This window comes from Mauremys mutica, chromosome 22 (assembly GCF_020497125.1).
Source record: "Mauremys mutica isolate MM-2020 ecotype Southern chromosome 22, ASM2049712v1, whole genome shotgun sequence".
Taxonomy (NCBI): domain Eukaryota; kingdom Metazoa; phylum Chordata; order Testudines; family Geoemydidae; genus Mauremys; species Mauremys mutica.
The window spans coordinates 15997781-16025507 of NC_059093.1; the positions used below are offsets into that span (position 1 = coordinate 15997781).

Below are 27727 nucleotides of genomic sequence, written 5' to 3' on the forward strand. Positions count from 1 at the left end.
TTTGGGGTTTTGAACAACAGGATAAATTATGGGGAAATGAGGACTTATGTCAACTGAACAGAGAGAGCTACACAAAGCCTTGGTGAATTACAATCGGGAAAACATCACAAATATATACCAGCCTCTCCTGGAGCAGTTGCTGGAGGAAGAAAAGCCCTCAGAAGACAGCTGCAGTGGGAGTGCCAGCAGATGTTCTCCTTTATGGACAATGATGAACCAGTAATTATATCAAGAAAGAGACAGCATCCAGCAGACAAGTGAAGAGTTATTCTGACAGCTCCACAAGGGACACTGCTAAGCATGCAGAAGAGTTACAGGTAATAGAGTTGTATTGGTGACACGAGGAGCCCAAAATGAATGTGGGAGCAGAAGATCAGAGTTGGAAAAACCTCACTTTTGTTCAGGCAAGTGTCCTATAGATCAAATTCTTATCTGAATTTGTCTGGACTTGCTTGGTCTCAAGAACCACCATTCTTGGGAGAATTCCCTGTTTACATCTGGGTCAGAAATGCTCTGTCTGAATAAGCTCTCGTGTAGCTTGAGGACCACTCCAGGAAACGAGTAAGCAACATGAAATGTATGCACAGATCTGGTGTAACAGAGTTGGGGAGGATGTGCCGACAAAGGCCAGCCTCAGAGGAGTCCAAGAACATTTATGCCAGGGAAGAGGGCACTTAAAGAGATGATAACCTTAGGGTTGTATGTGTTTTGGGGGAAGGAAAAGAATGCGAGTCAGTGAGAACTGAGGTATGGGTGGTGACTAACGCCTCAATCCCGCAAGCCAATCCAGATAGGCAGTCCACTAGGGACTGTTGCTATTGATTTTACATGAAAGGTGCTCAGATGCTGCAGTGATGGGCAGCAGTATAAAAGTGATTGATCGATAGATTCCTCAGCCACACTGACCTCCCTGAGGCTCTGCATGGGTAAGGGTCCCCACACACAGATTAATGGGGGGTGGAGGAACTTTGGCTAAGAGGAAAACCAGTTTGGGACATGTGACATCTCTTTCTGGGACCCTCAGCTGTATGGTGGTCTTTGAGCTGTGGCCCACTGAAAGGACTTCTTCAGCCATACCCCAGTAGTGTCAGTATCCTGTAACTCAAGCTTGTTGCCCTCGTTGTATTTATAGCAGGGGAGTCTACAGTGTGTCCGTCTTTAAATGCCATGCATCTTGTAGCTTTATGTCTGTTTTTCTACTCTACCAGTGCAATCTGATTTTAAGACTTGGGACTTGGATAATGCAATGTGGGCGGGGGGTGTCATTGGTTGGCACCTGAGGAAGTGGTCGGGCACAGAAGCAAGTAAGGGGCTGAGTGCACAGTCTTGTGCAAAGTGGACTCTGAGCTCTCTCTTCCCATGCAGAGCTGTTCGTAGTATTCATGGGGAGACCTGGATACCAGAACTTCCATTGACTTCAGTGGGGCCAGGATTTCACCACGGGTGCACTCACTTATGTCATCTGATTTCGTCTATGAAAACTGCTTGAACCTTCAAGTCACCATTAATCCCTTCTCGGCCAGAGCTAGATCTCAGTACACCTCCCCTCACTGACTGAGTCTGTTGGCGCTTTCTTTACGGTGTAATTACAATGTAATCGTTGGGTGGATTCAAGGGTCCTTTCTTCCTAGGCTTGCAGACATGCATTTTAGGTGGGATGCAGCTTGGCAATGAACGTGCATGCCTGCCAGTTGCGTAGTCCTCATGAAATGCTTTCTTCTAACTTAATAATCAAACATGGGACTTCCTGCACAATTAGGCACTCATCCCTCACAGCTTCTTAATTGCACCGAGAGGAATTAATTAAGCTGGGCTTTTCATTGTACGGCTTCCAGCTCTTCACTGTTACCCCCTTCCCCAGGTTGAAGGGAAGGTGGGGAGGAGGAGTATGTAATGGAAGGAAAGCAGCGTGAAAGTATAAGAGGATAGAAGGAGACTGTAGGGCACATTTGCAGAGGAGCTCAGCCCCCATCCGGCACCAAAATAAGTGGCAAATTTTCCAAAAGAGCTGAGCCTGCTGGGTGGGTTTCAAGGACCTGCCCCCAGCCTTAGCCGTCAAAATATGCTTCAGTGGAGACGAGGTCATGCAGCTTCCCTTTCCTCCCCCGTCTCCTCCATCCCAAACCCCCAAACACACAGAAAATAGCCAGTATCCAATGGAACAGCGACTCCTGAGGAGCAGCTGGAGAGACAGCCCAGCATAGAGATGTAGACCCCCGGGGGGAGAGGCTCAGGAAGGATGGAATAACTGGCTGTTCTGAACATGTTATAGAGGATGAGGAGGCAAAAGAGACCCTTGGGGATGACTTTAGTGACCTTGGTAAGAGCAGGCTCAGTGGAGTGGACAAAGCAGAAGCTGTGGTTGCAGAGAATCCAGGAGAGGGGAAAGGCAGTCAGGGCAACACGAATGGATGGGGTGCTCCAGGAGCTTTGAAAAGAGATAGGTGGGCAATAACTGGAGAGGTGAGAGGCAGGGAGGCCTGATCCGTGACTCCCCTGACTCCCTAGCTGGTGTCCAGTGAAGGTGTAGTAGTATGGTTAGCATAGGGGAATGGGAGTCAGGCCTCGTGGGCTCTAGTCCCAGCGCTGGCAGCGACTTGCTGTAGGATCTTTGGTAAGCTGCCCGCTTGTCTTCTCCAGCTGCAGTTTCCCCAGCGGTAGAGCATTGAAAATAATAGTGACCTGTGCTAATTAATTAACGATTCTCCATCACGTGGAGATGTTGAGGGAGATAGTGAGCTCTAGCAAGGCAAAGGGCTGGTATTCTTCTTCCTTATCTAGCGAGGAGCTGATTTCATCCTAAAGAGATGAGGGGCTTTGCTTATTAACACCCTAAACACAGCCGCAGAAATAAAAGCAAAGTCACTTGATTAATTAGTGTAGGAGGGAGTGGGGAAGTTGATTTGAAAAACCCCTAACCCAGCAGGGCAGAGAAACTCAAGTGGCCAGTCAGCATCTGTTAGAGGCACGAAGATAAATGAGGTAAGAGAGCAAGTAAGTGCATACAAATAGGCTCACATGTGTACTGCTAATAACTCTTTCAAAATGCTTGTGTCATCAGACAGTGTGTGAAACCTCCTAGGTCATCCATCCTGGTTCAATGAGGTTCACTTAACCATGCACGGGTGGGCAGTGGACACTCCTACAGCAATTCTGCCAAAACATCTGCGGTCCCCACCCAGTAAAAGCCCCCCTGGCCACGTGACCCCCTCTCTGCTGAGCGGGCTGCCAGTGCAAGATACACCCAATCCCAATGTGACGCTCGGGGATCCGTCCATGTGAACATGTGAATTCCACCTGGACTGTATGAATTCTGTACATTCATGCTCTTGTGGTTGTCTTTCACTGCCTCCTTGCATTGTACATCTTCTGTTAAGGGGACAGGGTCAGGCCCCAGGATGTGTGGCCCTGGATGGGACAGACATTAGCAATTGAAGAATCTTGCCCCTTCAGGACAATGGAGACTCCCTGGAAGGATATTAACTGGTAATGTCCCTTTTTGGCTCCACCCCTACTCCCCAAACTAAGCGGGTTGTGCAAATGACTGCAGCACGGCTGGGGGATGAGGTCTGCCCCTGGGACTCAGGACCAGAACTGTGCTTATAAGCAAGAGGGCATCTGTGTGTGCTTGAGCAGAACTAGAAAAGACTGGGCAAGAGGACGGGGTGCGCACAAGAGGCCAGGACTCTGGACGACACTAAGATCCACAGTGCTTTCAGGAAGAGGGAGGAAACTGAGGCAGAGTCTCACATGCAGGTGTTTGTTATTTTTCCAGAGATCCGTATCTCTCTTGTGCTTTCTCTGTGTGTAAAGTGTGTGCGTTTAGAAATTCCTTCCCAGAGTGTGTGTTACTCGCCTACACTGTCACAAAGCTCCCAAAGAGGGAAACAGCAAATCAGAGGGTCTCCAGCTTCATTGGAACTCTGGAGCATGCCACAGCAGCTAGGGAGCCAGCACTAGTTTCAGAGCCTAGGGGGTCTCCACTGCCAGGAGGGGTGTCAGACAAAGGGTCTGCCCCTGGAGGCCCACAGACAGGGCCTAAAGCCTGCCCAGCCCCCGCAAGCCAAGACCACCTGGGACCCAACACTTCAGTCTGGTTCAGCAGCCTGGTGAGCATCCTGGAGGGGAGCTCCTCCAGGGCTGTAACACTCAGAAATTCATCTCAGGTTCTCGCTTCACTCCCACTCAGGCCAGGCCGTCCAACGTGCTGGAATATCGGGGATGCTCCTAGTGCGGTTCTCCGTCCACCCTCGACTTGCTGTACGATCCGTTGTTGTTATAATGTCGCTGTCTGGGTCTGAGCCGCGGGGACAGGGGCATGCAGATGCTAGAAATGCCATCGAGGAAGAAGGGACACGCGTTGGCCAGCCTGGCTGGGGGGACAGAAAGAAAGAGAGGAAGCAAAGACAACAACCCCCAAGAGAAGCACTTGAATGGAGTGGTGGGGGGACAGCAGAGAGGTGGAAGAGGAGAGGACTTGGGAGGGAAGATCAGCTGCCCCTGCCCCAAGCACAGGCTCCTAGTACAGAAGCTACTGCAGAATCTCAGCTGATTGCACAGTCAGCTGTTCGAGAAGAGTGGGGCTGGTCATGGTATCCCCTGTCTGAGTGGGTGAGAGGTGGATCCCCCAGAGATAATGAGAGTTGAGACTCATGGGAGGATTCTCACTGCCTTTAATTTAACTTTTTGGTTTTGGGTGTTTATTACTTTCCCTGCCGCTGAAGTTTCAGACACCCCTTCCCCCACTCACTTTCCCAACAGCCCCCGAGTGGCAGGTTGCCAGATGGTGCCCTATTAGGTCACACTTGTTCATTGTTTGGCAAACAGCAGCTTAATTCAAGTGCTGAGTTGACAGCTTGTCCTCAAAGACAATGCAAGTTGCAGTATAGCAAATGCCAGCTTGGCTTTTCAGTGTAATGTTATTTCAACTGCCTTAAAGGGATAAAGTTCCCTTTGATTAAAAAAAGGGAGGGGGGTTTTAGTGTTTTTGATATTGGAAGACTGATCGCATTGATTGGCAGGCATTGCACAAACATCCCCCCACCCAGCTCTGCCAATGCACCGCGTTCCTGACCTGCATACCAGCCTCTGCTGTTCCAGCTCTGGCACAAACCTCTTCCAGTGCCACCAGTCCTACTCTGCAACATGCTGGCACATCTCATGCCTGCACACTGACAACTCTGCTGTGGTGCTGCAATATGGGCAAATATTTACTAGAGATTACAAAACTGAGACCGCCAAACTCACTTCACCTGTGGCCCTGATGGTTTGTGCATTACAGTATGCCAAAAGCACACAAACAGGCACATTCTGCTGCGCGCGCGCACACACACACTTGTCTAACAAATCTAATTGGTGCCTCTATGCCATAGTGCTGGGTGCCTTTAAAAACTTTGCTATCTTAAATTAACTTTGGGGACAGAAAGGTTCAGCTAACACAGCGTAGGTTCAGCTAACAGAGGCATGAACCTTACAGGCTGACTTTGCAGGAGCCAGTGGTACAGATGGTCCAATCCCCCAGAGATTGGTTAGCAGCTTCCTCCTCTGCTGACTCTTCAGTGTTTGCAAATTTGAAGCCGTTTGCATCCAAGTGAAAGGTGTTTCTCACTGCAAAACTTCCCCAGACGAGTCCGCCCCGATAAAAGAGCACCAAGATGTTTGCTGGGACGCAGAGCAATGGTTTCAGTCAGCACGCGTGACAGGCAGTAATGTGTGGGCTGCACAGTAGTATGGGACAGCAGGCGATGGACTGGGATGCGTTCCTTTTGGCAAGGAATGAAGGGTCAGTGTGGTGCTGATGAAAGCTAGAGGTTAATGGCTCTTCCTGGAAGCAGGTGCAGCTCTGAACAAGTTTTCTACCTGTCCCCCGGATCTGCCAAGATACCTCAATCCTGGCCTGGATCCCCCCCTGCTATTCCTGTCCTGCACCCCCTCAACCCTGATCTGCAGCCTCCTTGTTATGGTCAGTCCCTTTAAGCAGAAGTGATGACTTGTGTTGCAGTTTTGTGATACAGAAAAATGTCTTGTTAAGGACTACGATGAAATCCTCAAATTCATGATCCCAGTGATGACCTCATCAGGGCCTGAGGCCAGGTCCCCAAAGCAAGGCTGATGTTTTAACATCTGAACTACTCAACCCTTAGGGTGCCTTACATGCTGAGTATGATCATGTCCAAACACAGCATGTTCTTCTGCAAAAGGCCATTCTGTATTGCAAGAATGAGACACAAGCAGCAAGCAACCAACAGCTAAGGTCTTCAGTCACTAGCCACTGAGCCGAGTTTTTCTCCCGACCCACCAGTCTACATCCTTGCTCAGACATGTCCACCTTAGGACTCGGTGCACAGCGCTGGTTTGAAACCAGGGCAAATCGCAGTGGTGCAAGTCCTGCTTTGCACCAGTGCAGCACATTTATGTTGGAGGGGGAGGGGAGTTGTAACCATGTTGGTGCTAAAATCCCCACTGCAGACAGGCCCTCAGCTCCACAGCTGAAAATGCAGGGAAGCCCCGTGAACGCAGGGAGGGGAGGGAGGTGTGGGCTGGCCACTCCTGCCTGTGGGAATTGCTTTGAGAACAGGCAGAGACCAGGGCAATTGTCCTCTGCTGCAGCCTGCAGTCCTGGTAACAGACACAGACTCAGCTAAGGATGCGAACTCCTGAACGTCTGTGTTGGACTCGGACTGTTCTGTGCCTGGGAGGAGGGGTTCTCCATTAACTGTATCCGTTGCTGCTGGGTTTCCATTGCACCTGTTGGCAGCCCGGTGTCATTGGCGGAAACGTAGGGGCTGTGGCACTCAGTGGCGTGGCTGGAGTGCAAAGGCTTAGCGGCAGCCAGGCTCCTCGTGGACCCCTACTGGTATTACAGGTGTGGTACCCAAATCCAGTCTGGCTTTGTCAATAGCAGAGCGATCCCAAGACTGTTGCAGTCAGTCGGAGTCTTTCCACACACTTCAGTGGGTTTTGGCTTAGGCACTGAAAGAGCAGCCCTTTGGATAGTCAGATGCAGATTGTGTCTGTCGCTGATATTGGCTTTCACATGCTATACAGGTTTATCCAGAGCAGTAACTGCATGAGACACTTCCAGGGAAATCCCAGGACGTGAGTTGGAGTCTCAGCAGGGAACGGAGGTTGGGATCGCTTACCTTTCTCTGTTAGTCCAGATTCAATACCCCAGCCTGGTGCTAGGGTACAAAGGGATCTCGGGGGTGCCGCCTCCCAGATGTAAAATACAAATAGGCTTGGCAGAATTCCATTTTCATAGTTTATCATTTTCATGGATAATGTCAATGTTTATCTTTACGCATCTTTCTGTCCATTTAAATGTTCGTAGCTGCAGAGAATGAGAAGTCAGACGATAGAGGGGTCAGACTAATTATTTAACGACAGTAGACATTGAGATTCAAAAAGTTAAATCTCTATAGCCATTAAAACACAACTGTCAACGTCACATGTGAAAACATGCAAAGTAAATATCCTCAAATCCAACTCAAATAGGTTCTCATGCAGTATGTTTCTCTTACTTTGCCCATCTGTACATTTCGATTATTATCGATGGAGATATTTCTCCATCAATCTGGGTGCATGCAGTGGATGATAGGTTCACCAACATTTACTGATAAAGGATTGAATCGTTCAAGCCTAAATACAACCAATGTCCTGACCATTTGTGAGCATTCAAGATTCTGTGGACCTTTATGTGTGTTAACCCTGATATCCTGACCCAGGAAATTAGAATCCCCGTTCCATCCCTGGTGTCATTCCTCTGGCTTTCACCACAGAAAGCATGGCCTATTCTGCTACCTAAAATCCCTCCATACCGAATTCTTCACACCTTCCTCTCCTAAATTGTTGCATAATGCAACAGCTGCTGCAGTCTTTGGGACAATTGCATTTAAGTGCTGAGAGAAGCATGCTCTTGTACTGGCTTTGGGGATCTTGTGACATGAAAAATGGCCTATAAAGGTCAGCTCTTCTTATTTATCAGAAGACGTGACTGGGGGTAGAGGAACTGATACTTTGTGAGGTTTTTCATTGTTGTTTGCAGTGTTGTTGTAGCCATGTTGGTCTCTAATATGAGAGACAACGTGGGTGAAGTAAGGTCTTTTATTGGACCAGCTTCTGTTGGTGCAAGAGACACGCTTACTAGCTACACAGAGCTCAGGAGACCTGAGGAAGAGCTCTGTGCAGCTCCAAAGCTTGTCTCTCTCCCCAAGAGAAGATCTCTGACCTCACCCACCTTGTCTCTCTATGAGATCTGCCAGAATAAGGCAGCCCTGCTATTTTTTTATTCTACAGATGGGCAAAAAAAGGTCAAGTTATAAAGGAAGCATCGGGTGACTCCTATGAGACCATTGTGGACCACACCTTCTTCTTTGAGCCAGTATCCTGTGAGGTGACCAATGCTTTGGGCAGTACCAACATCAGCAGGACGGTGGATGTCTACTGTAAGTTCTTCTCTGCTTCTGCATAGACTCATAGAATGTCAGGGTTGGAAGGGACCTCAGGAGGTCATCTAGTCCAACCTCCTGCTCAAAGCAGGACCAGTCCCCAGACAGATTTTTGCCCCAGATCCCTAAATGGCCCCCTCGAGGATTGAATTTACAACCCTGGGTTTAGCAGGCCAATGCTCAAACCACTGACCTATCCCTCCCCCTCAGGAACATAGACCAGCCCCAAAGGAACAGCTTAAAATCAGCTCCAAAGCGCACCCCCACATTGGTTAATTTTGCAACCAGTTCTGGGACTTTCAAAGTTGCCTAAAAATAATGGGAATTGGAAATCCCAATCTGCTAGATGGCCTTGGTAATCGCAGCCTGGAGTCAGAGAAAATGGAGCTTCCTTGGTGATTTAGCTATTAAGGTTTTTGTTAACACTGAGCTGAATTGTTGACTGAAGATTATTTTCTTACCTCTAATTTAATGGACCCAGTGGCTACTGTTACATGGGATACAGGCAGAGGCCTCTTTTCCTGGGGCTGTAGAACCAGGTTTCTAGTCCTGACTCTCCTGGCTTGTCAAAGAGATGTATTTATTAATCATGCTGGTTGGCTGCTGCCCGTATAGGCAACACAATACAACACCGGGTGGCATAGCCAACTTTGCATGATCTGCTGATGCACCTTTTGGTATAGGGAGCATAGTGGAGGGTAGGGGGATGGCTGGAATGGATTGTGCTCCTGCAATCCTGGACCAGTTGAACAGCCTCTAGGGACTGTTCTTGCAGCAAGTTACAGCAGCTGCTGATCGCTCCCAAGATCAGGGGAGGGAAAGTGGTAGAAATCCACCTATACCCATCCTCCTCTAAAGGTGCACCGAGCAGAGTTCAGGCACAGCTGAGCAGCTAACCTGTACAATTCAGAGCTGGATTAAAGCTCAGTGTGAACTTGAGCAAATCATGGGAAGAAAATCCAAGGGAAAAAGAAATTCAGGAGAGTTCCTTGAGGTGACAATGTTAAAGGCACAGCAGAAAACTATGCCAGTGCAAAAGAACAATAGGAAGAATAGAAAGGGGCCAATATGGCTGCATCAGGAACTCTTTAGTGGCCTGATAATCAAAAAGGAATCCTACAGAAAGTGGAAACATGGACAAATTTGCTAATGCAGAATACAAAAGAATAGCACGAGCACGTGGGGACAAAATCAGAAAAGCTACGGCACAAAATGAGTTACACCTAGCAAGGGACATGAAAGGCAATAAGAAGAGGTTCTTTAAATATAATGGGAGCAAATGAAAGATAAAGACTACTTAGCAGGGAAGCTAAATACTTAGCTAATAACTGGTGACACGAAAAAGGCTGAGGTGTTTAATGCCTGTTTTGTTTGAGTCTTCGCTAAAAGGGTTAATGGTGACCAGATATTCAACACAATTAATGTTAACAAGGGAGGAAGGAACGCAAGCCAAAATAGGGAAAGAACAAGTTAAAGAATATTTAGACAAGTTAGATGTATCCAAGTCAGCAGGGCCTGGCGAAATTCATCCTAGGGTACCTAAGGAACTAGTTGAAGCAATCTTGGAACCGTTGGCAATTATCTTTGAGAACTCATGGAGGATGCATGATGTCCCAGGAGACTGAAGAAGAGCAGATGTAGTACCTGTCTTTCAGAAGGGGAACAAATTAGACTCAGAGAATTATAGCCCAGTCAGCTTAACTTTGATACCTGGAAAGCTACTTAGGCCATGTCTGCACTACCACTCATGTTGACAAAACCTACATCGCTCAGGGGTGTGAAAAACACACCCCTAAGCAACATGGGTTTCGCTGGCATAAGTAGTAGTGTGCACAGTGCAATGTCAGCGGGAATGCTTCTCTTTGGGGATGGTTTAATCGTGTTGATGGGCGAGCTCTCTCCCGTTGACACAGAGCGGCTACACGAGAGATCTGGCAGCGGCGCAGCTGCATCAGTACAGCTGGGCCGCTTAAGGTGGTCTCTAGCATAGACATAGCCTAAGAAAAACTACTAACCATCAGTTTGTAATCACCTTGAGGGGTTTATAAGGAATAGCCAGCATGGATTTGTCAAGATCAAATCATGCCAAACTAACCTAACTTCATTCTTCGACAGAGTTGTTGGCCTAGTGAATAGCAGGGAAGCTGTAGGCGTGATATATCTTCATTTTAGTAAAGCTTCTGATACAGTACCACATGATATTCTCATAAGCAAACTAGTTGAAATTACAATAATGTGGATACAAAACTGGTTGAAAGATTGTATTCAAAGAATAGTTATGCTGTCAAACTGGCAGTATGAATCTAGTGAGGTCCCACAGGGATCAGTCTTGAGTCCGGTGCTATTCAATATTTTCATAAATGACTTGGCTAATGGAGTGGAGAATATGTTTATAAAATTTGCAGATGACGCCAAGCTGGGAGAAGGTGGAAGCACTTTGGAGAACAGGATTAGAATTCAAAATGACCCTGACAAATTGGAGAATTGGTCTGAAATCAACAAGATGAAATTCAGTAAAGACAGGCAACCCCAACCCCAAAGTGCTTCACTTAGGAAGGAAAAATCAAATGCACAGCTACAAAATGAGGAATAACTAGCTAGGTGGTCATACTGCTGGAAAGGATCCAGGGGTTACAGTGGATCATAAATTGAATATTGGTCAGCAATGTGGTACAGTTGCAAAAAAGGCTAATATCATTCTGGGGTGTATTAGCAGGGGTGTCGTATGTAAGACACGAGGGGTAATTGTCGTCCTCTGCTCAGCACTGGTGAGGCCTCAGCTGGAATATTGGGTCCAGTTCTGGGAGCCACACTTTAAGTAAGATGTGGATAAATTGGAGAAAGTCCAGAAGAGAGCAAGAAAAATGATCAAAGGTTTTGAAAACCTGACCTAAAGGGAAAGGTTAAGAAATCTGAGCATGTTTAGTCAGAAGAAAAGATGACTGAGGGGGGACTTGATAACAGTCTTCAGCTATGTGAAGGGCTGTTAGAAAGAGGACAGTGATCAATAGTTCTTCAGGTCTGCTGAAGGTAGGAAAAGAAGTAAGGGGCAGCAAGGGAGATTTAGGTTAGAAACGAGGGAAAACTTCATATATATACCGGTATATATATATATATATATATATATATATAACTGTAGTTAAGCTCTGGGACAGGCTTCCAAGGGAGGTTGTGGAATCCTCATCATTGGAGGTGTTTAAGAACAGGTTGCACATTCCAGTCTAGGTTTACTTGGTCCTGCTTCTGCACAGGGGGCTGGACCTGGGGACCTCCTGAGATTCTTTACAGCCCTACATTTCCATGAGTCTGTGAAAACAGAGCATGCTTCAAGGAGCGGGGAGATGATGGAAGCTCAGGGGCCTGCATCATCCTGAGAGCCCTTTTGGCCCAGGAGATTCTGATTGGTTGAACCTTTAGCCCATCACTGATCAGGCTGGGGATAGTGCTGGCCGGTGGATCTGTCTCTCTTTCTCCACACAGTCACCTTCTCTGCTTGTCTCCTACGCACAGTTGGTCCCAGGATGGCAACAGAACCGCAGTCCCTCCTTGTCGACCTGGGGTCAGATGCCGTGTTCAGCTGCGCTTGGACTGGGAACCCATCACTGACCATCGTCTGGATGAAGCGGGGCTCAGGCGTGGTAAGAATCTCAGTCATCTGCACTACGTTCTGAATCAGGGGTGAGTCCTGGAGGGCCATGCTAGGTGAATGGACATGTCGTTGGACTGGGATTCGGGAGAGCTGGGTTCGGGGCCAGTCTCTGCCACCGACCTAGTGCGTGACCTTGGGCAAATCACATCCCTTCTGAGAGTCTGTTTCATCATAACCTCTTTGAGGGATGGACTGTCTCTTGCCAAGTGCAGGAGCTCCAATGGAGATTGGTGCTTACAGTAAAACAAATGATAAACCACAATTCCGCAGGGTGGAGCACCAAAATCAGGGAGAGTTATGGGAACTCAGCACCTAGAATAGCTTAGTTATGGCCCGGTTCTGCAAGTTGTTCTCAATGAGCGTGCAGGGTTCACAGGGTCAAACCCTCCTCTGGTTCCTGTATAACTGCCCTGATCCCCTGAAGAGTCCAGGAGACCCTGCTGTCTGTAGCTATGTAAGGAATTATCCCTTCGTGAAACAGGTGTCATAGGCAAACATCCATCTCAGCTGTGGAACAGAGATCCACAAATATTGGACATCTGAAATATATACCGCAGTGCCATCCATACTCAATTTTGAGTCCATCCAACAAAAGCCTCAACTTTTGCCAGCGAAGTTCAACCAGTTCCCAAAGTGGCACAAGCCCTCTGCCGGTGTAGTTTTACCAACACCACGCCTGTGTAGATGCAGTAGTATCTGTACTGATATATAAGCAGTCCTCTAGCAACATGCCCACGATGCAATTGTCCCTACAGCAGTGACTGCTTTAGTTGAATAATACAATAATAAAAGGGGTTGGGTTGTGGACAATAGTGGTGAATTGGGGGCTATTCTATTCTATATAGGTTCTTATACTGTCCTCATCACCGGAGTATCTGAGCTCCAGCTGTGCATTAACATCTGTAACATACGGTTCATTCTTTCTCTCATCACCTTCCCAGGGGGAGGATTGTGTGTGCCATGGAGTTTGTTATTTTGGTAGGGGGTTATTTACGTATTGGTTTGAATAAATGTCCATGCTGCTTTCTGGACCTGTGAGAAAAGGCCGGTCAGAGAAGTGCACCTTGCCCTTGCAATGAAGGGTGATGAGGTTTGTGGTAGTCCTTTGTTCCTTTGGGAGATCATGCCAGTCTCAGAAAACCCCCCAAAAAGCTCTGTCTCCTGCACAGACGAGTTTTACCTTTATTGTAGAAAGTTCCACTGTGACAGGGGATTAGAATTGTTGACTACAGACTTCATGCTGGAGCTGTAGACAATCTTAAATATACACTGGACCCAGGCCATTGAGCACCTTGAAGATAAGGATCAAGACCCTGAACTTGACTCGATATTGGACCTCCTGATCCTTCTCTTGAGCTTCACCAATCCTTCTGGCTCCTCTCCCAGGCCTTTTCTTGTGAGAGTGCATATGTGGGGTACATATGCATTCCTCTAGCCCACCTGGCTAAATTCCCAGCTATCTCCAATGCTCTCCTGCTCCTCCTGGTCCCGCTTCAATACTCCCTTGGCCACTGTCATCTCACCATGCTCAGAGTCACCTCTGGCTGCTTTCCCACGAGTTCTTCCAGAGCAGTGTGAAGAGTGGGATGCATGCACTGCAAAACGTCGGCAAAGCAGGGTGTGAAGCACAGATTGTCTCTCACCATCTTCCAAGTGGTCCTGAAGATTCGTCTGCTCAGTCCCTCCAGGGAAATCCCCATTTCCCCTCTGCCCTCCATCCTCCTGTCTCCAGACTTTCATACGTCTATAAATCCTCCTCCTTGTGGGGGAGTAGCTAGTGCCATTTTAGGATGAGGGTAGATGGATTGGGATGTCCCTTTGCGGTAACTTGGGACACTTTTGGACCATGACACCTTTCCCAGGTAGAGAGTCCACAAGGGATGCTGCTCTCTTGCTTGTATACACAGTGCATTCTGCGCTCCCCTAACCCAGCTGGTCTAACTGGGTGGGGGATTATATGGTTCCCAGACTGGAGTCATTAGATTACAAGAAACAGCTGTGAGCATAGGCCTATGAAGCCATGCTATAGAGTCCACACCACTGCGGCATCCAGACCCCACAGCTCCATTGGCTTATGTGCCCATCCCATCCCATAGCAACCAGGCTGCAGGAAAATCAATCCACTTTAAAGAAAAGACGGGGAGAACCCCACAGCTTTAGCAGAAGACAAGCTGCTTGGTTTCTATAACTGGCCCAATCAAGTCTGAGTGACCAGGGCAAGAAGCTGCAAGCGCTGGTTTCCATGGTGCACTCAGCACTTGCATGTTCTCTTGCCCACAGGAGATCTTCATAAAGTAGCCCTAATAGAAGCAGAATTGACTCCCATTATGAGCGGCATCTGGGTTAAGCAGAGGCCAAAACTGCAGTTAACCTCTCGCTGGCAGGTAGCACTTTATAAATCATCTACGTGTTTAACATTGCGATCACTCCTTCCCGGGCCTGGAAAGCCACGGCTAAGCCTCTACATGGCTGATGCTTCAAAGCTACAAACTGGTGCCTTAACCCTGGACTCTGGACAGTGCAATAAATCCAGGCCGGCTGATGGGGGCAATGATGGAGCCCATCGTGATGTGATGTAGTTCCCCCCATCGTGATGTGATGAAGCACTGGCTGTTTCTCTTGGTTGTGCTGTCCTAGGCGAGCGTGAAATCTCTAGGCCTTTAACAGTGTGGAGTCATATGGCCATCTGGCCACCTCCACACTCAGGTAGCTAGCGCAGTGGCGGTCTCTTTCTCTCTGTGGATTTCAGAAGGAGCCTCAGAGCAGATGTAATTTAAGACTAAGAAATACCTTTTTCCCTCCTCCACCTCTGGTCCAGTGATTGCTGACTATAATACTTAGTCCTGCCATGAGTGCAGGGGACTGAGCCAGATGACCTCTTGAGATCCCTTCCAGTCCTATGATTCTATTACTCCCCTGCCGTGTCTGGCTTTCAAGCCCTGAAACCTCATGTCAATGGGCAGTAGCCATCACCTTCCTGCTCCATACAGGGGGCATCTTCCAGCCAGGGACACAGAGAAGTGGAGTGAACCACATGAACAAAGAAAATCCCTCTGCCTGCTCCTGGGTAACAGACCCCTGAGGGCAGTGGTGAGATTTCACAAGCTGGTGTGGTGGCATTTGAGGAATAGCTCTTTCGATGGGATGCTCTAGCTCAGCCAGGCCTATGGACTGCAGGCAGGAGCAGCTGAGTGAAATTCAGTGGCGATCAGGCTGGATGATCACAATTGCCCCATCTGGCCTCAAACCCTATGAACCTCATTCACCTCGCAGCACTTATCTGAACACCTGCTACGAGGTGCTCCCAGGCCATCTCAGCTCTGCACAGCTCAGCTTTGCCTACTCCATTTTCTGAGCCGTTAGCAGAGTTGCTGGAGTGACCCTTGCACACACCAATCAGCAAGCAGGGACCTGCCAACCTGGCTGGAGAAATGCTGGGAACCTCCACACAGAAAAGACCTGGGAGCAGCCTGGGAATTTGCCAACCTCCATTGGCAGCTCAGCCTGCAAGTTAACTATGTTCCAGACAGGATCTCACGCACAGGGCCAGCTCCAGGCACCAGCTAAAGAAGCAGGTGCTTGGGGCGGCCAATACCAAGGAGCGGCCTTCAGGCCGCTATTGGGGCGGCACGTCCGGGTCTTCAGCGACAATTTGGCGGCGGGTCCATCAGTCCCGCTTGGAACGAAGGACCCGCCGCTGAATTGCCACCAAAGAGTGGAGTGATGCGATTGGGCTGCCACAGGTTTTTGTTGTTGTTGTTTGTGTTTTCCGCTTGGAGCAGCAGAAAACCTGGAGCCGGCCCTGCTCACACACTTTGGCTTCCAGAGGAACCAGTCGTCGGACCTCTGTGCTTCCTCTTGCTCTGCGGGCATGCCAGTAAAACCTGAGCGCCCACTATTTGCCCAGCACTGCCCAGCGCTCTACGCCGGGGATAACTGAAGAGCTGCAGGCTCACCCTGAATAGCTTCCAGTGTGGTCAGCGCGACTATTTGCAGAAGCCAGCAAGGATAGCTTCTCCTCTGGGAGGACAAGTCCTCGAAGGAGTGCTGGGTTCTCCCACTGCTAATCATGCTACAAACTCCCCAGACCCACCAACTCAGAGACACCACCCCCCTCCTTCTGCAGTGAAATCTAGGCCCTATTGAAGTCAATGGAGGATTGGCCATTGATTGCATTGACTGCAAAATTTCCCCCCCATAGTATTTAAACGTGTAAAAGATGTTCAGCTGCTTCAGTGTTATTTAAAACTGCTCGTTTGAGGATTCCTAGATAATTACCAGACACACAAGGGCATCTTGAGTTGAATTCATTCACCCCTTTGTATCTTGGGAACAACCCACCAAGGGCTATAGTGGATTCGCCATCACTAGCAATTTTTACATTAGGATTGGATGGTTTTGGTTTTTTTTCCTAAAAGATCTGCTCTAGTTCAAACAGGAAATATTCTGGTGCCGTTCTGTGGCCTGTGTTGTGCAGGAGGTCAGACTAGATCTGGGGTCGGCAACCGGTGGCTCGCGGCTCGCCAGGGTAAGCACCCTGGCGGGCCGGCCCAGTTTGTTTATCTGCCGTGTCGGCAAGTTCGGCCGATCGCGGCTCCCACTGGCCGTGGTTCGCGGTCCCAGGCCAATGCGGGAGGCAGGAAGCCGCGGCCAGAACATCCCTCGGCTCGCGCCACTTCCTGCCTCCCGCATTGGCCTGGGACCATGAACCGCGGCCAGTGGGAGCCGCGATTGGCCGAACTTGCCGACGTGGCAGATAAACAACCCGGGCCGGCCCGCCAGGGTGCTTACCCTGGCGAGCCGCGAGCCACCGGTTGCCGACCCCTGGACTAGATGATCACAATGGTCCCTTCTGACCTTGGGATATCATCTGAATTTCTCATCATCAGGGATAGGAAACTTTAAGATTAAGGATCAAACACTGAAGTCCTGACTCCAGCCAAAGTCTTGCTTTGTCAGCTGGAGGTCTGAAAGTCAGGATCTGTCCCACTGTAAAAAGTTTAACATGCTGCATGAACACTAATCACGGCTGATCCAGCCTGGGGAGGTTGTAGGGATTGTTAGCCCTGCTTCGCAGCTGGGAAGGCTGATGCAGTGAAGCTAAAGAAGAAGCAGAAAGACATTAAAGCCACATTTTCAAAGGTGATCACTGGCCCAGCTCAAATTATTATCGTTGTTAATCATGTTTATTAGAGCCGTGCCTAAGGGCCAACCGAGGGCCTGTTGGGTTAGGTGCTGCACACTCACAGAGCCGTAGATGGCCCCCGCCCCCACCAAGCTTACAATCTAAATAGACAAGACGGTGGGGGAAGGGGTGGCACACAGCTGCAGAGTGAGCAGTGAGATGGCAGCAAACTGCATGCTAGTGCCACCATTTTTTCCCCCAAGGTGCTGAGCGCTTGCATTTTCTGTTGACTTCAGCTGGCTTTGTGAGTTTGTGCTCGTGTCTCTGAAAATTAGTCCCAGAGAGGCTCAATCTGGGCACCTGGAAAATGAGACTCCCAAAAGCAGAAGGGCCTCTTCCGGAAATATGGCTGAATGCAGTTTGGCTCAGGTCAAACAGAGCCAGTAGCGCAGGTGGGGATAGAAACAAGAGTGCTGAGTCCCATTCTCTTGTACCGCTGTCAAGAATATCCAGAGCAATTGATAACAGCAAATTCAGGGAGGGATATTAAACCTCATCCTTCTGGGCTTCCGCAGATCTCTGACTAACAGAGACCAGGATCGGACCATGAGCAGGGGGAGATTATCCCACATCTGCTACTGTGGGGTTCTTACGCCTTCCTCTGAAGCTTCTGCTGTTGGCCACTGTCAGAGACAGGACGCTTAACTAGATGGCCTTTGGGTCTGATCCATGCTGGCAATGCCTGTGTCCCTATGACCCCTTACTGCTGCAGATGGAACGCTGTGTTTGCTAGCAAAATAGCCCTGAGAGCACACACAAAAAAGCCATGGGCCAGTTACAGAGCGGGTGTAAACCAGCTTCATTGATGTCAATGGAGTAACACTGATTTACACCAGCCCAGCCCATAAAGACTGTGAGGTCAGCAGTCCTGGGCAATTAAAGGCCCATCACATGACACTTCTCCTCCACTCCATTGCCAGCAAGCTACCAGTGCACCAGAGGGAGAATGGCATGTGTATCTGCAGTGCATTCGTCACCAGGTGGACATCCGCACTCAGCATACGTTGGGATGTTTATTCGGCCAATAAGGACCACAACGCAGGCCATTGTCTAGAAAGCCATGACAGGCTTGGAAGCCTGGATGGCCTGAGTCACAGCTGAAAAACCCCAGTCAGTCAATAATCACTAGGCAGCTTATCTGAAGCTGATATTATTATTATTTATCATTATTAGAACATAGAAAAAAAAGTAATAGTCTTGATTTTTTTTCTTTATCTTCTAAATGGGTAATGTAGTTTTCCATGGGGGTGTACAGGTCATTTAGAGAACAAGCTATATGGAAGAAGCATCTATGTATCTATGCATGACCATGCATGGCGAATATAAGCCTGTAAAGTAATAGTTTCAGGAAGTTATACGCAATGGAAAAGTGGTTAGAACTAAAACCATTATATGGCTTTAATTAGAGCAAGCACTGCCACTCCTGCTATAAACAAAAGACCAGATTTTCAAAAGATCTCAGCTCCCACCTAGGCACCTACATAATGGGCAGATTTTCAAAACATGGATCAGCATGGAACTCTGCCCTAGATATACACAGGTCTATCTGATCCTGTCTCGGGCAGGGGGGTTCTTTCTGTTCTGGATTACACAGCACCCAGCCCTTTTTCGGTGCCCAATATTCATAAATATTGTGGAGGTGCAGGTAGAAACTCTGTAGTTGAGGTTACACTGAGATTTGCAGTTGTTGTGGGGTTTAAATCCTTTTGCTATCAATTTGCAACCCTTAGCTGCCAGGCTGAGGAAGACAGCAGTAAATCTGTCCCATGCATTAGGAGTCAGGAGAGTTAAAAACGGCTTGGTCCAGCAGTTCATACGTGCAGTCTCCCCTTTTCTTTGGCTCCCCCTTGATAACGAATGGCAGGTGTGGAGCATTTCAAGGCCCACACAGCTCTAGACATCATCTCAGGCTGGTTTAAACCAATACAGACATTAGCGTTATTTGTCAGAACTGCTTCCATTTACTCCAAGAGGAGCTGACAGGTGATGCTTCTTCAGACGGGCAGCCGACTCCTGGCGCCTGCAGTGAAATATGGAACCAGAGCTTCACAGCTTGCTCTGTATTGAGCCCCTCAGGTGCCTGGTTGGCCCAGTTCCCCACATCCCTGGATCCCCTGCCACACTGACCCACCTGCCTACTTGGCTACGACCACCAGCCAGACCCTCATGTCCACACGCAAATCCCCGTTGATCCCAGCTTCCTCAGGACCATAAGGTTCAACAGAGTGAGTCCAATGGACCATCAAACTGGGGCTCCACTCCAGTGACGTTTAGGAAGCCTCTCGGCCAGAGCTTATGCCTCTCTGCTTCCCAAGCCGCGGCACTTAAATCCTCCCTCTGTGGGCTGGTGGCGGGGGGGCATAAAGAAGGCTGGCAGGCCAAGCTGCCCAAGGAGCAGAGGTTTCAGCGCAGTTCCTAGGGTTCGCCAGAGCAGAGCCCATGCTGAGGGCACTAACTGGGCCAACCAGACGAGGCTCCCTCTGGTGGGTCTTAGTGGGGGGCTGGGGCGTGGTGAACAACAGCGAGATCAGGAGCTGGGAGATCCGACACACCCATGGGGCGGGGAAGCTTTCACTGCTGCTGCTTGTGCTCTATCCTTTGTGTGGATGGAGGACTCCGGACTCCAAGGCTGCCAGTCAAGCACCTTTTCCTGCAATCCTGACTCACGAGCATGGGGGTGACTATGGGAGAGCTGGGAAGGGGAGCATTTCCCCCCAGCCTGCAGTCAGGGGGATGACAGTGTCTCTCCCCGCACACACACACAAACTCTCAGCCCTGTATGGGGCAGGAGAGGAGAGCAGCAGTTCCCAGCACCATCTTCCCTCACCCCACCACCAGTACAGCCACCCAGCCACACAGCACAAGCCAACAGCAGGGGAATGGCTGCTTCCCTCCAGAAAGGCTGAGCTTTGGGAGGGAATCTACCCCTTGGCTTGCGGTACTTTGGGAGCAGAAGGAAGAAGATCCACAGTCTCTCCCGAAGCTTGGGGGGAGAGAGACTGGAGAAAGGGGGCAGGAAATCCAGGAGAGGAGATTGGAGCCAGACGGAGAGGAGAAGGGAAAACAGGGAAGCCAGAAAGAGGGCAGTACAGGGCGAGCTCAGGGGGGAGCTGAGGGATTGCAAGGGAGCGGGGGTGTTGATGGATTTGTCAAAGGGGATGGATGGATTTGTGGGCTGGAGAGCGGGGGAAGCTGTGGGATTTGATGTGGAGGAACTGATGGAGGAGTGGAGAATTGATGGATTTGACAGAGGGGATTGTTGGCTCGTGTGCAGAGCTGCATTTGAAGGGATTTGAAGTGTTGACAGGGCCCTCATGCGGAGCCAGCCAGCTGATAAAAGGAAACACTTTTTCACACAATGTGTGATTGGACTGTGGAACTCTCTGCCACAGGGTTAGAGCTGAGCAATTTTTTTTCAGTGAACAGTAAATTGTCTAGAAAAGGTATTTTTGTGTCACCACAGCAGTTAGTGAATGTGGGTTGAAACTGGCAAATCATTTGGGTCAAAAAATAGGACTGGAAAAAGTTGAAACGATTTGATTCAGCCATTTCAAAATTGAGCTTTATTTAATAAAAGGGGGAGGTTGAGTTTTGGGTTATTTTCTGATGTTTTTCAATGAAAAGCCAACAAAAAAATCATTTCAAGTCGAACAAAAAAAATTCAGTTTCAGTTCAAACCAAACTGACTTTTTTTTTTAAATTTTTCAGTTCCACCCCCAAACTGAGAAATCAGTTATTGTCACTGAGGCCAAGAATTCAGCAAGGTTCAAAGCGGGATTGGACATACACATTCAAGCAGGACTATCCAGCTTTAGAGTAATTAAAGCTAAAATAATGAGTCTGGGAAGAGACTAAATCTCATGCTTCAGGTCTCTAACTATTAGGGGTCAGGATGTGACATTTACAGAGGGCAGGTTCTCCCACATCATCTACTGCAAGGCTCTTACTCTTTCCTTTCAAACAGCTGGGTCTGGTCACTGTCAGAGACAGGACACAGGGCTTGGTGAACCTTTGGGCTGATGCAGGCCAGTGATTTCTGTATTCCTATGTTCTTGTCCCACCCAAACTTTGGAACCAGAATTTCCCCACTGCTCACTGAGGTCATAGTGAGTACCCTCAACCTCAGTAAGACTTTCAGAATGAGGTGTGAAGTAGTCAACTCCTGCCCTACCCAAGCAGCTAGAGAGATCTGGAGATGTACAGCCAATGGACACGCTGCTCAGGGATAGAGACCTTGCACAGCTTTCAGACATGCTGCTGAATCTCATCGAAACCTCACACCCAGCCCGGGATTTTAAAGAAGACTAGTCTGATCTGGGCAGTTCCCTGAAACACGGAGGTTTGAAATGACGTGCCTTCGCTGTATGTATAACTGCTGCTAGGGGCATTAAGTGTTTTGCTAAGCAGCCGTGTAAATTCCCAGAACAACTGGAGGAGCTGGCTGTAAGATCAGACCCGCAGCAGTGGCAATAACTGATGTGCTGGATGTGCCCTCAAAGCAAACGCACCAAACCGGTAAAAAGAAACAAAGAAAGAGCTGACTGTCGGCAGGGAGAGCAGAACAGGCACCGCATCTCTCCGGCCTGTGTGCGGAGGCCCCGCCCAGCTACCGAGGAAAATTGTCACCAGTCCCCTTTGGCAACCTGCCCACCCTGACAGATTCGGTTGTATAGGTGGGAAATTAGCCATTGGCATGAGCTGCCTCCACAGGTAATTAGAAATACTTGACTCCAAAAGCCACTATTTGGTTTAGACTCATCACATTTCTAAATGCTGCAGGTGCTGGGATTTTGCTGATGGCCTGCATCAGCCCGCTTTGCTTCAGCACTTTTCCAGTTTTAATAAACCTGCTAATTGCAGCGATGGGCAGTAGGGCAGTGCGTCGAACGTTCCAGCTTTCGGCATGTTTCTGGGGAAGGGTCAAAGACAGCAGGCTGATGCAAACCCCAAGTTGCCAGGAAAGAAGATCTCAAAACAACAGCACGTGATTCTGCTCTTCCTCTGACCCTGGGCTTTGGAATAGGTGGTTTAGTGGCAGCCCCAATATCTGAGAGTGTGGCCCTGTTTAGTTAGGGGGAGAGTGCAAGCTAGTGGTTAGAACAAGGCCTGAGAATCAAGGCTCCTGGGTTCTTTTTGCAGCTCTGCCATTGACGTTGTTATCTCGCGGCGTCCCAGTTCCACGATTTGCAAAACAGGGATAATAATCCCTCGCTCGTAGCCTGCCATCAGGCTGAGTCAGTGTTTGGAAGATGCTTTGAGATCCTTGGGTGAAAAGTTCTGTGACTGCATCTTGGCAAATGCATCAATGAACTCATTTAATTTCCCTCCTGCCTAGCTTCCAGAGTATTAAAGTGTCCCTATGATGTGACAGAAAGGGGCACGTTCTAAGGTCATTAGCTTGACCAGCAAAGCATGCACAACGCACGCTGGGGTTTGCTCTTTCCTCAGCACACTGGCCTTACTTGCATTAGCACTAATAGGAGTTACAGATCGTACAGAGAATATAAAACATAATTACATCTACTTGTTTGCTCTCACATCATCGGGGGAATAGACTCCTCTCCACATGTGGGACCTCCACTTCCCAAGAGTGCAGTTCATGCAATAACATTTCCACCTCAAGCAGCAAATGTTTCTAGTCATGTACCAAGAGTGCAGATGCTATGAACAGCCAATACCTACTGTGCTCATGCCTGCTGTTCCTACCAGCTCCAAGTTTGGGCAGGCACAGAGGTGTGGCGCTGCAGGCTTTGTGCACATGCCTTGCCACAGGCCAGGCACACACGGGTAGCATGAAATCCTCCAGCTGGCATGCCTCTGACCAGGGGCGGCTCTAGAAATCAGGCTGCCCCAAGCAGCGCGGTGCGCTGCGCCGCCCTTCCCTGGTCCTGCGGCGGGTCCCCTCTTCCCGCGGCTCCGGTTAAGCTCCCGCAGGCATGACTGCGGCAGGTCAACCGGAGCCCGGGACGAGCGGACCTGCCGCAGGCATGACTGCGGCGGGTGCCGTGGTTCTGCGGCTCCGGTTGACCTGCCGCAGGCATGCCTGCGGGAGCTCAACCGGACCCGCGGGACGAGCGCCCCCTCCGCAGTCATGCCTGCGGCAGGTCCGGTCGTCCCGGGGCTCCGGTTGACCTGCCGCAGTCATGCCTGCGGCAGGTCCGCCGGCCCAGCCTCCTGCCCTCCCCGGCGGCAGGGGACGCCCCCTACATTTTGCCGCCCTAGGCACCAGCTTGTTTTGCTGGTGCCTAGAGCCGCCCCTGCCTCTGACACAGGGCTTCTCCAGCTAAGGCCATCCATTATGTCTGGTGGCTCTTGTTGGCACTATATTGCAGTCAGTGAGCCTACCGTGGAAGGCATGGCCCTTGGTTTGTTGGAGCGCACTGAGCTATACCTGCCAGCTGTCACCTCTGCTTGTTGGGCAGCCAGTGCTAATGATAAAACACTAGGATAGCAATGGATGAACTAGCCTCTGCTAGACTAGCAAAGTCATCCTTACGTGATGACACCCATGCTCAGGTCATTTGTGGGATGGAACACAGGAGTGTAAGATCTAAAAGCATGAGCTGAAACACTAGTGTCTGAGTTGAGAGACAGTAGCAGACTAGTGGTCTGCTATCCATGGCCCAGCCACTAGAGGGGGACAAGGAGCCCCACTCTGTTATTCTGGGTTATATTTATATCAGGCTTTGAATAGTATTGTGGCAAAATACCTGTAAGGCCAACTGCTTCAAGGCAACAGGGCTGACTTTACTCTCAAGGAGGTGGGAGGTTGGCTGTTCACAGCCCAGGGCCTGCCATTCAGGAATGCACTCCACTCTAATGCTCCCCAAAGTTCACGTGTGGCATCTTTCTAATCAACATTGCAGACCTCTCTGATTCCTTTGTCAATTTGTGTTTTGTAGGGAGTACGTAGTGTGGGTGGGGGGGTGGGTTGCAAAGATTTTCTGAGTCTCAGACTAATTATTGAGTGATTAGTTCTTTGCAAATTTTCCTAGATTTAGTCATTCTTAAAATTAGTGGAAATGTTTCAGATTTCGAAACGGTGACCATTTTGAATAATTAAATTTTAGGATAAAAAGAGGAACAAATTAAACAAAATATGTGCAAAACATTTCCCCCTGTGTCTTCACCAACTTTAGAGCTAATGGAAAGTTTGAATTTTGAAATTTCAAAACTCAATTTTTGAAAAATGGGAAGACATTTCCCCGACCATTAAGAAATTGTGTATGCTTGTGTTGTTTTTCTCTTTTTCTGTTAACCGGTTCTAGTTATCGTTTCTATGCAGCACCCAAGCCTTTGGGCTTGAACACTTTTAAAAAATAACATTCTTTTTAGAATTATTCTGTGAATGAACCAATGACTAGTCTCTTTGCTGGGAGGCAGTAACAGAGTTTGTATATGTATATATGCTGTATATGGTCGAGTCACTAGAGGGGGACAGAGAGTTACACTATATTAGCATTAGTGCTGATCCAAAATGATTCAGTAAAACATTTGTTCATTGAAACATGCCAGCACTTTGAAACCAAAACTGTTTGTGAAACAGGGTCAATTTCAAAGAATCTCCTGACAAAACATTTTTGGAAAAAGAGTTTCAAAATTGTCAAAACAAAATGTTTTGACATTTTCTAAACAAAAAAATCTAGTTTTCCAGTCTGTAAATTACTTTTTATTTCCAAATCTCAGCTAATTAGACTGAAAACAATTGGGGGAGAAAGGTGTAAATTGAAAGAAAATATTTTGAAATTATCCAAACAAAACATTTTGAGTGACTTGAACTGAAGAAAAATTCAGTTCTTTGGTTTGTGAAAAGTTTTGAGACTTCAACTTTTTGTCCTGATTTGGGATAAGAACAAATTTTTAACTCTCAAAAATGTATGTAAATGGGAAAGCCATTTCCCACCCAGCTCTGATGAAAAAGGGTTACATTTATAGCAAACCTGGAGCATTGGGGCTGAACCCCTGAGCACTGGACTGTAAATGTTTATTTGGTTTTTCACAACACATTCACGTTTCTGAACAAATTTGCATTGCCCTTCTTTAAAACATGCCTTTCCCCTCTTTCAGGTCCTGAGCAACGAGAACACATTAACATTAAAAAGTGTCCGCCAGGAGGATGCGGGGAAATACGTCTGCCGAGCAGTGGTTCCGCGGGTGGGCGCCGGTGAACGGGAGGTGTCTCTGACTGTCAACGGTACCTGACATCTCTTTATCATTATTCTGTTGGAAAGTGATGAGATAGCCTCGCTGTTTTGTCCCTGTTAAATTAATAGCTCATGGTGTGCAGGTTTCACTCTGAGGGCAAATGCCACCCTGAGATAGACCTGCAAGGTTTCTAACCAGACATATTGCTCCACTTCCTATGGACACTGTGTTGGTTGTACCTCAGAGGGACAAATGGATTCATGGCATTGTGGAAACACTGCTGAGTTCTTATCTAGGGATGGGCTGAGCCCGTGCAGGTAAGATAAATGTCCAGGCTGGAAGTTTGCCCCAAGGTCAAACTTCATTTTTCCTAACGATTGAAACAATATGATTCACTTTTTTTTCTGTGAATCTTCACCCTCTCGTGCTACCTAGTTTGGGGTACCCAAGGAAATGCAGCCTGTTTAAGCACATAAAAATGGCCATACTGGGTCAGACTGGTTCTTTCTCCACCAGTGGCCAGTACCAGAGCCTCAGGGGGAGTTTACAGAATAGGCCAGTTGGAGCGATCCATCCCTGTCTTCCTCTCCTGGCTTCTGGCATTCAGAGATTTAGGGTCACCTGAGCATGGGGTTGTATCCCTGACTATCTTGGCTAATAGCCATTGATAGGCCTATCCTCTATGAACTTATGTAGTTCTTTTTTTAACTCAGTTATACTTTGACCATCGCAACATCCCATGGCAACGAGTTCCACCAGTTAATTGTGTGTTGTGTGACAAAATGCTTCCTCTTGTTTGTATTAAGTCTGCTGCCTATTAATTTCATCACGTGACCCTGCTTTTGGTTTTGTGGGACAGGTTAAATAACACTTCCCTATTCTCTGTTTCCACACCAGTCATGATTTTATAGACCTCTATCATATCTCCCCTTCATCGTCTCTTTTCTAAGCTGAATTGCCCTAATATTTTCACGCGGAAACCGTTCCATACTGTTCATCAGCTTTATTGTCCTTCTCTGAACTTTCTCCAGTTCCACTCTATCCTTTTTGAGATGGAGCGACTGGAACTGGACACAGTATTCAAGGTGTGGGTGCACCGTGGATTTATATAGTGGCATTATGATATTTTCTGTCTTATTTCCTATTCCTTTTTGTAATAGTTCCTAAACATTCTGCTAGCCTTTTTGACCGTTGCTGCGCATTGAGCTGAAGTTTTCAGAAAACTATCCATGGTAACGCCAAGATCTCTTTCTAGAGTGGTAACGGCTAATTTAGTTGTTTGTGGGATGCTCCTGGCACAAACCCGTGCAGGAGGGTAGAGAATATCACACAAGAAACCTGGTTCTGTTTCCAGCCCAGAGCAGTCGGGATCAGCCAATGATGTTTAGCCAATCACTGAACTTTCAAAATGCAGCAACAGCTATCCTGAGAATTCAGTGTTCGTGAAAGGTGCTGACTTGAGACGCGGAGACCTGAAATCAAATGGTATTTGGACATCTAACCCTCTTAGGCTTTTTTGAGAATCCCAATCTGTATTTATCCTTCAAATCGAAGGAACACGAGCATCCCCCGACCCCATTATACTGTCAAGGCACCTCAACCTGCCCTCACTCGAGGAGTGGAAGAACTCAGACTCCATGGCCTTTCTGATCCTTCCAGCAACAGTTCCTACAGTGTGGACACTAGCTTCTAGGCTGAATCCTTTAAATGCATTTCCAATAGGCCACCAAACTGCTATCAGATGGCAACTGCTTTCTGTCGCTACCATCTAGGAATGGATTTCGGCCAGCGGCCTGGGAGTGAAAGGCACCTGTCCCATTGTCAATAATACTGATGATGATAAAGGGGTGAGACTGAATTAATGTAGCCTCTGTAAAATAAGTGGAGATCCTTGGGTGAAAGTCTCTTCCGAATTGCCAAGTGTACTTTTAGCTAAAAGAGGTTTATGTATCTATTAGCTGTGGGAGGTTTTTTCTTTCTATCTGCGTTACTTATCTGGTCCCCATCACCAGGTTATCTGAGCCCCTCGCAATCTTTAATGTATTTATCCTCAATGTATTTAGCTGTGAGGATAACCGTTATCCTGGTAGGTAGTGCAGTGCAATCTCTGTTGTACAGTGGGAAACTTAAACACTCAGGCCTGGTCTACACTAAGAAGGGGGTTCGAATTAGGGTACGCAAATTCAGCTACGTGAATAGCGTAGCTGAATTCGAAGTACCCTAATTCGAACAACTCACCCGTCCACACGCGGCGGGGTCGAACTCCGCGGCTCCCCCGTCGACTCCGCCAACTCCTTCTGC

At 48.4% G+C, this 27727-nt stretch overlaps 1 protein-coding gene across 8 annotated transcripts in view; it reads left to right on the forward strand.

Annotated features, from left to right (window-relative positions):
- KIRREL3 (kirre like nephrin family adhesion molecule 3) overlaps positions 1-27727 on the forward strand; it is a 728850-nt gene that overhangs the window by 624268 nt on the left and 76855 nt on the right. For all 8 annotated transcript variants that reach the window (XM_044997029.1, XM_044997031.1, XM_044997030.1 and 5 more), the window contains 3 exons: positions 8296-8444; positions 11958-12085; positions 25349-25475. In XM_044997029.1, coding sequence (XP_044852964.1) covers positions 8296-8444; positions 11958-12085; positions 25349-25475 — 404 coding nt within the window. The remainder of the gene's footprint in view (positions 1-8295; positions 8445-11957; positions 12086-25348; positions 25476-27727) is intronic.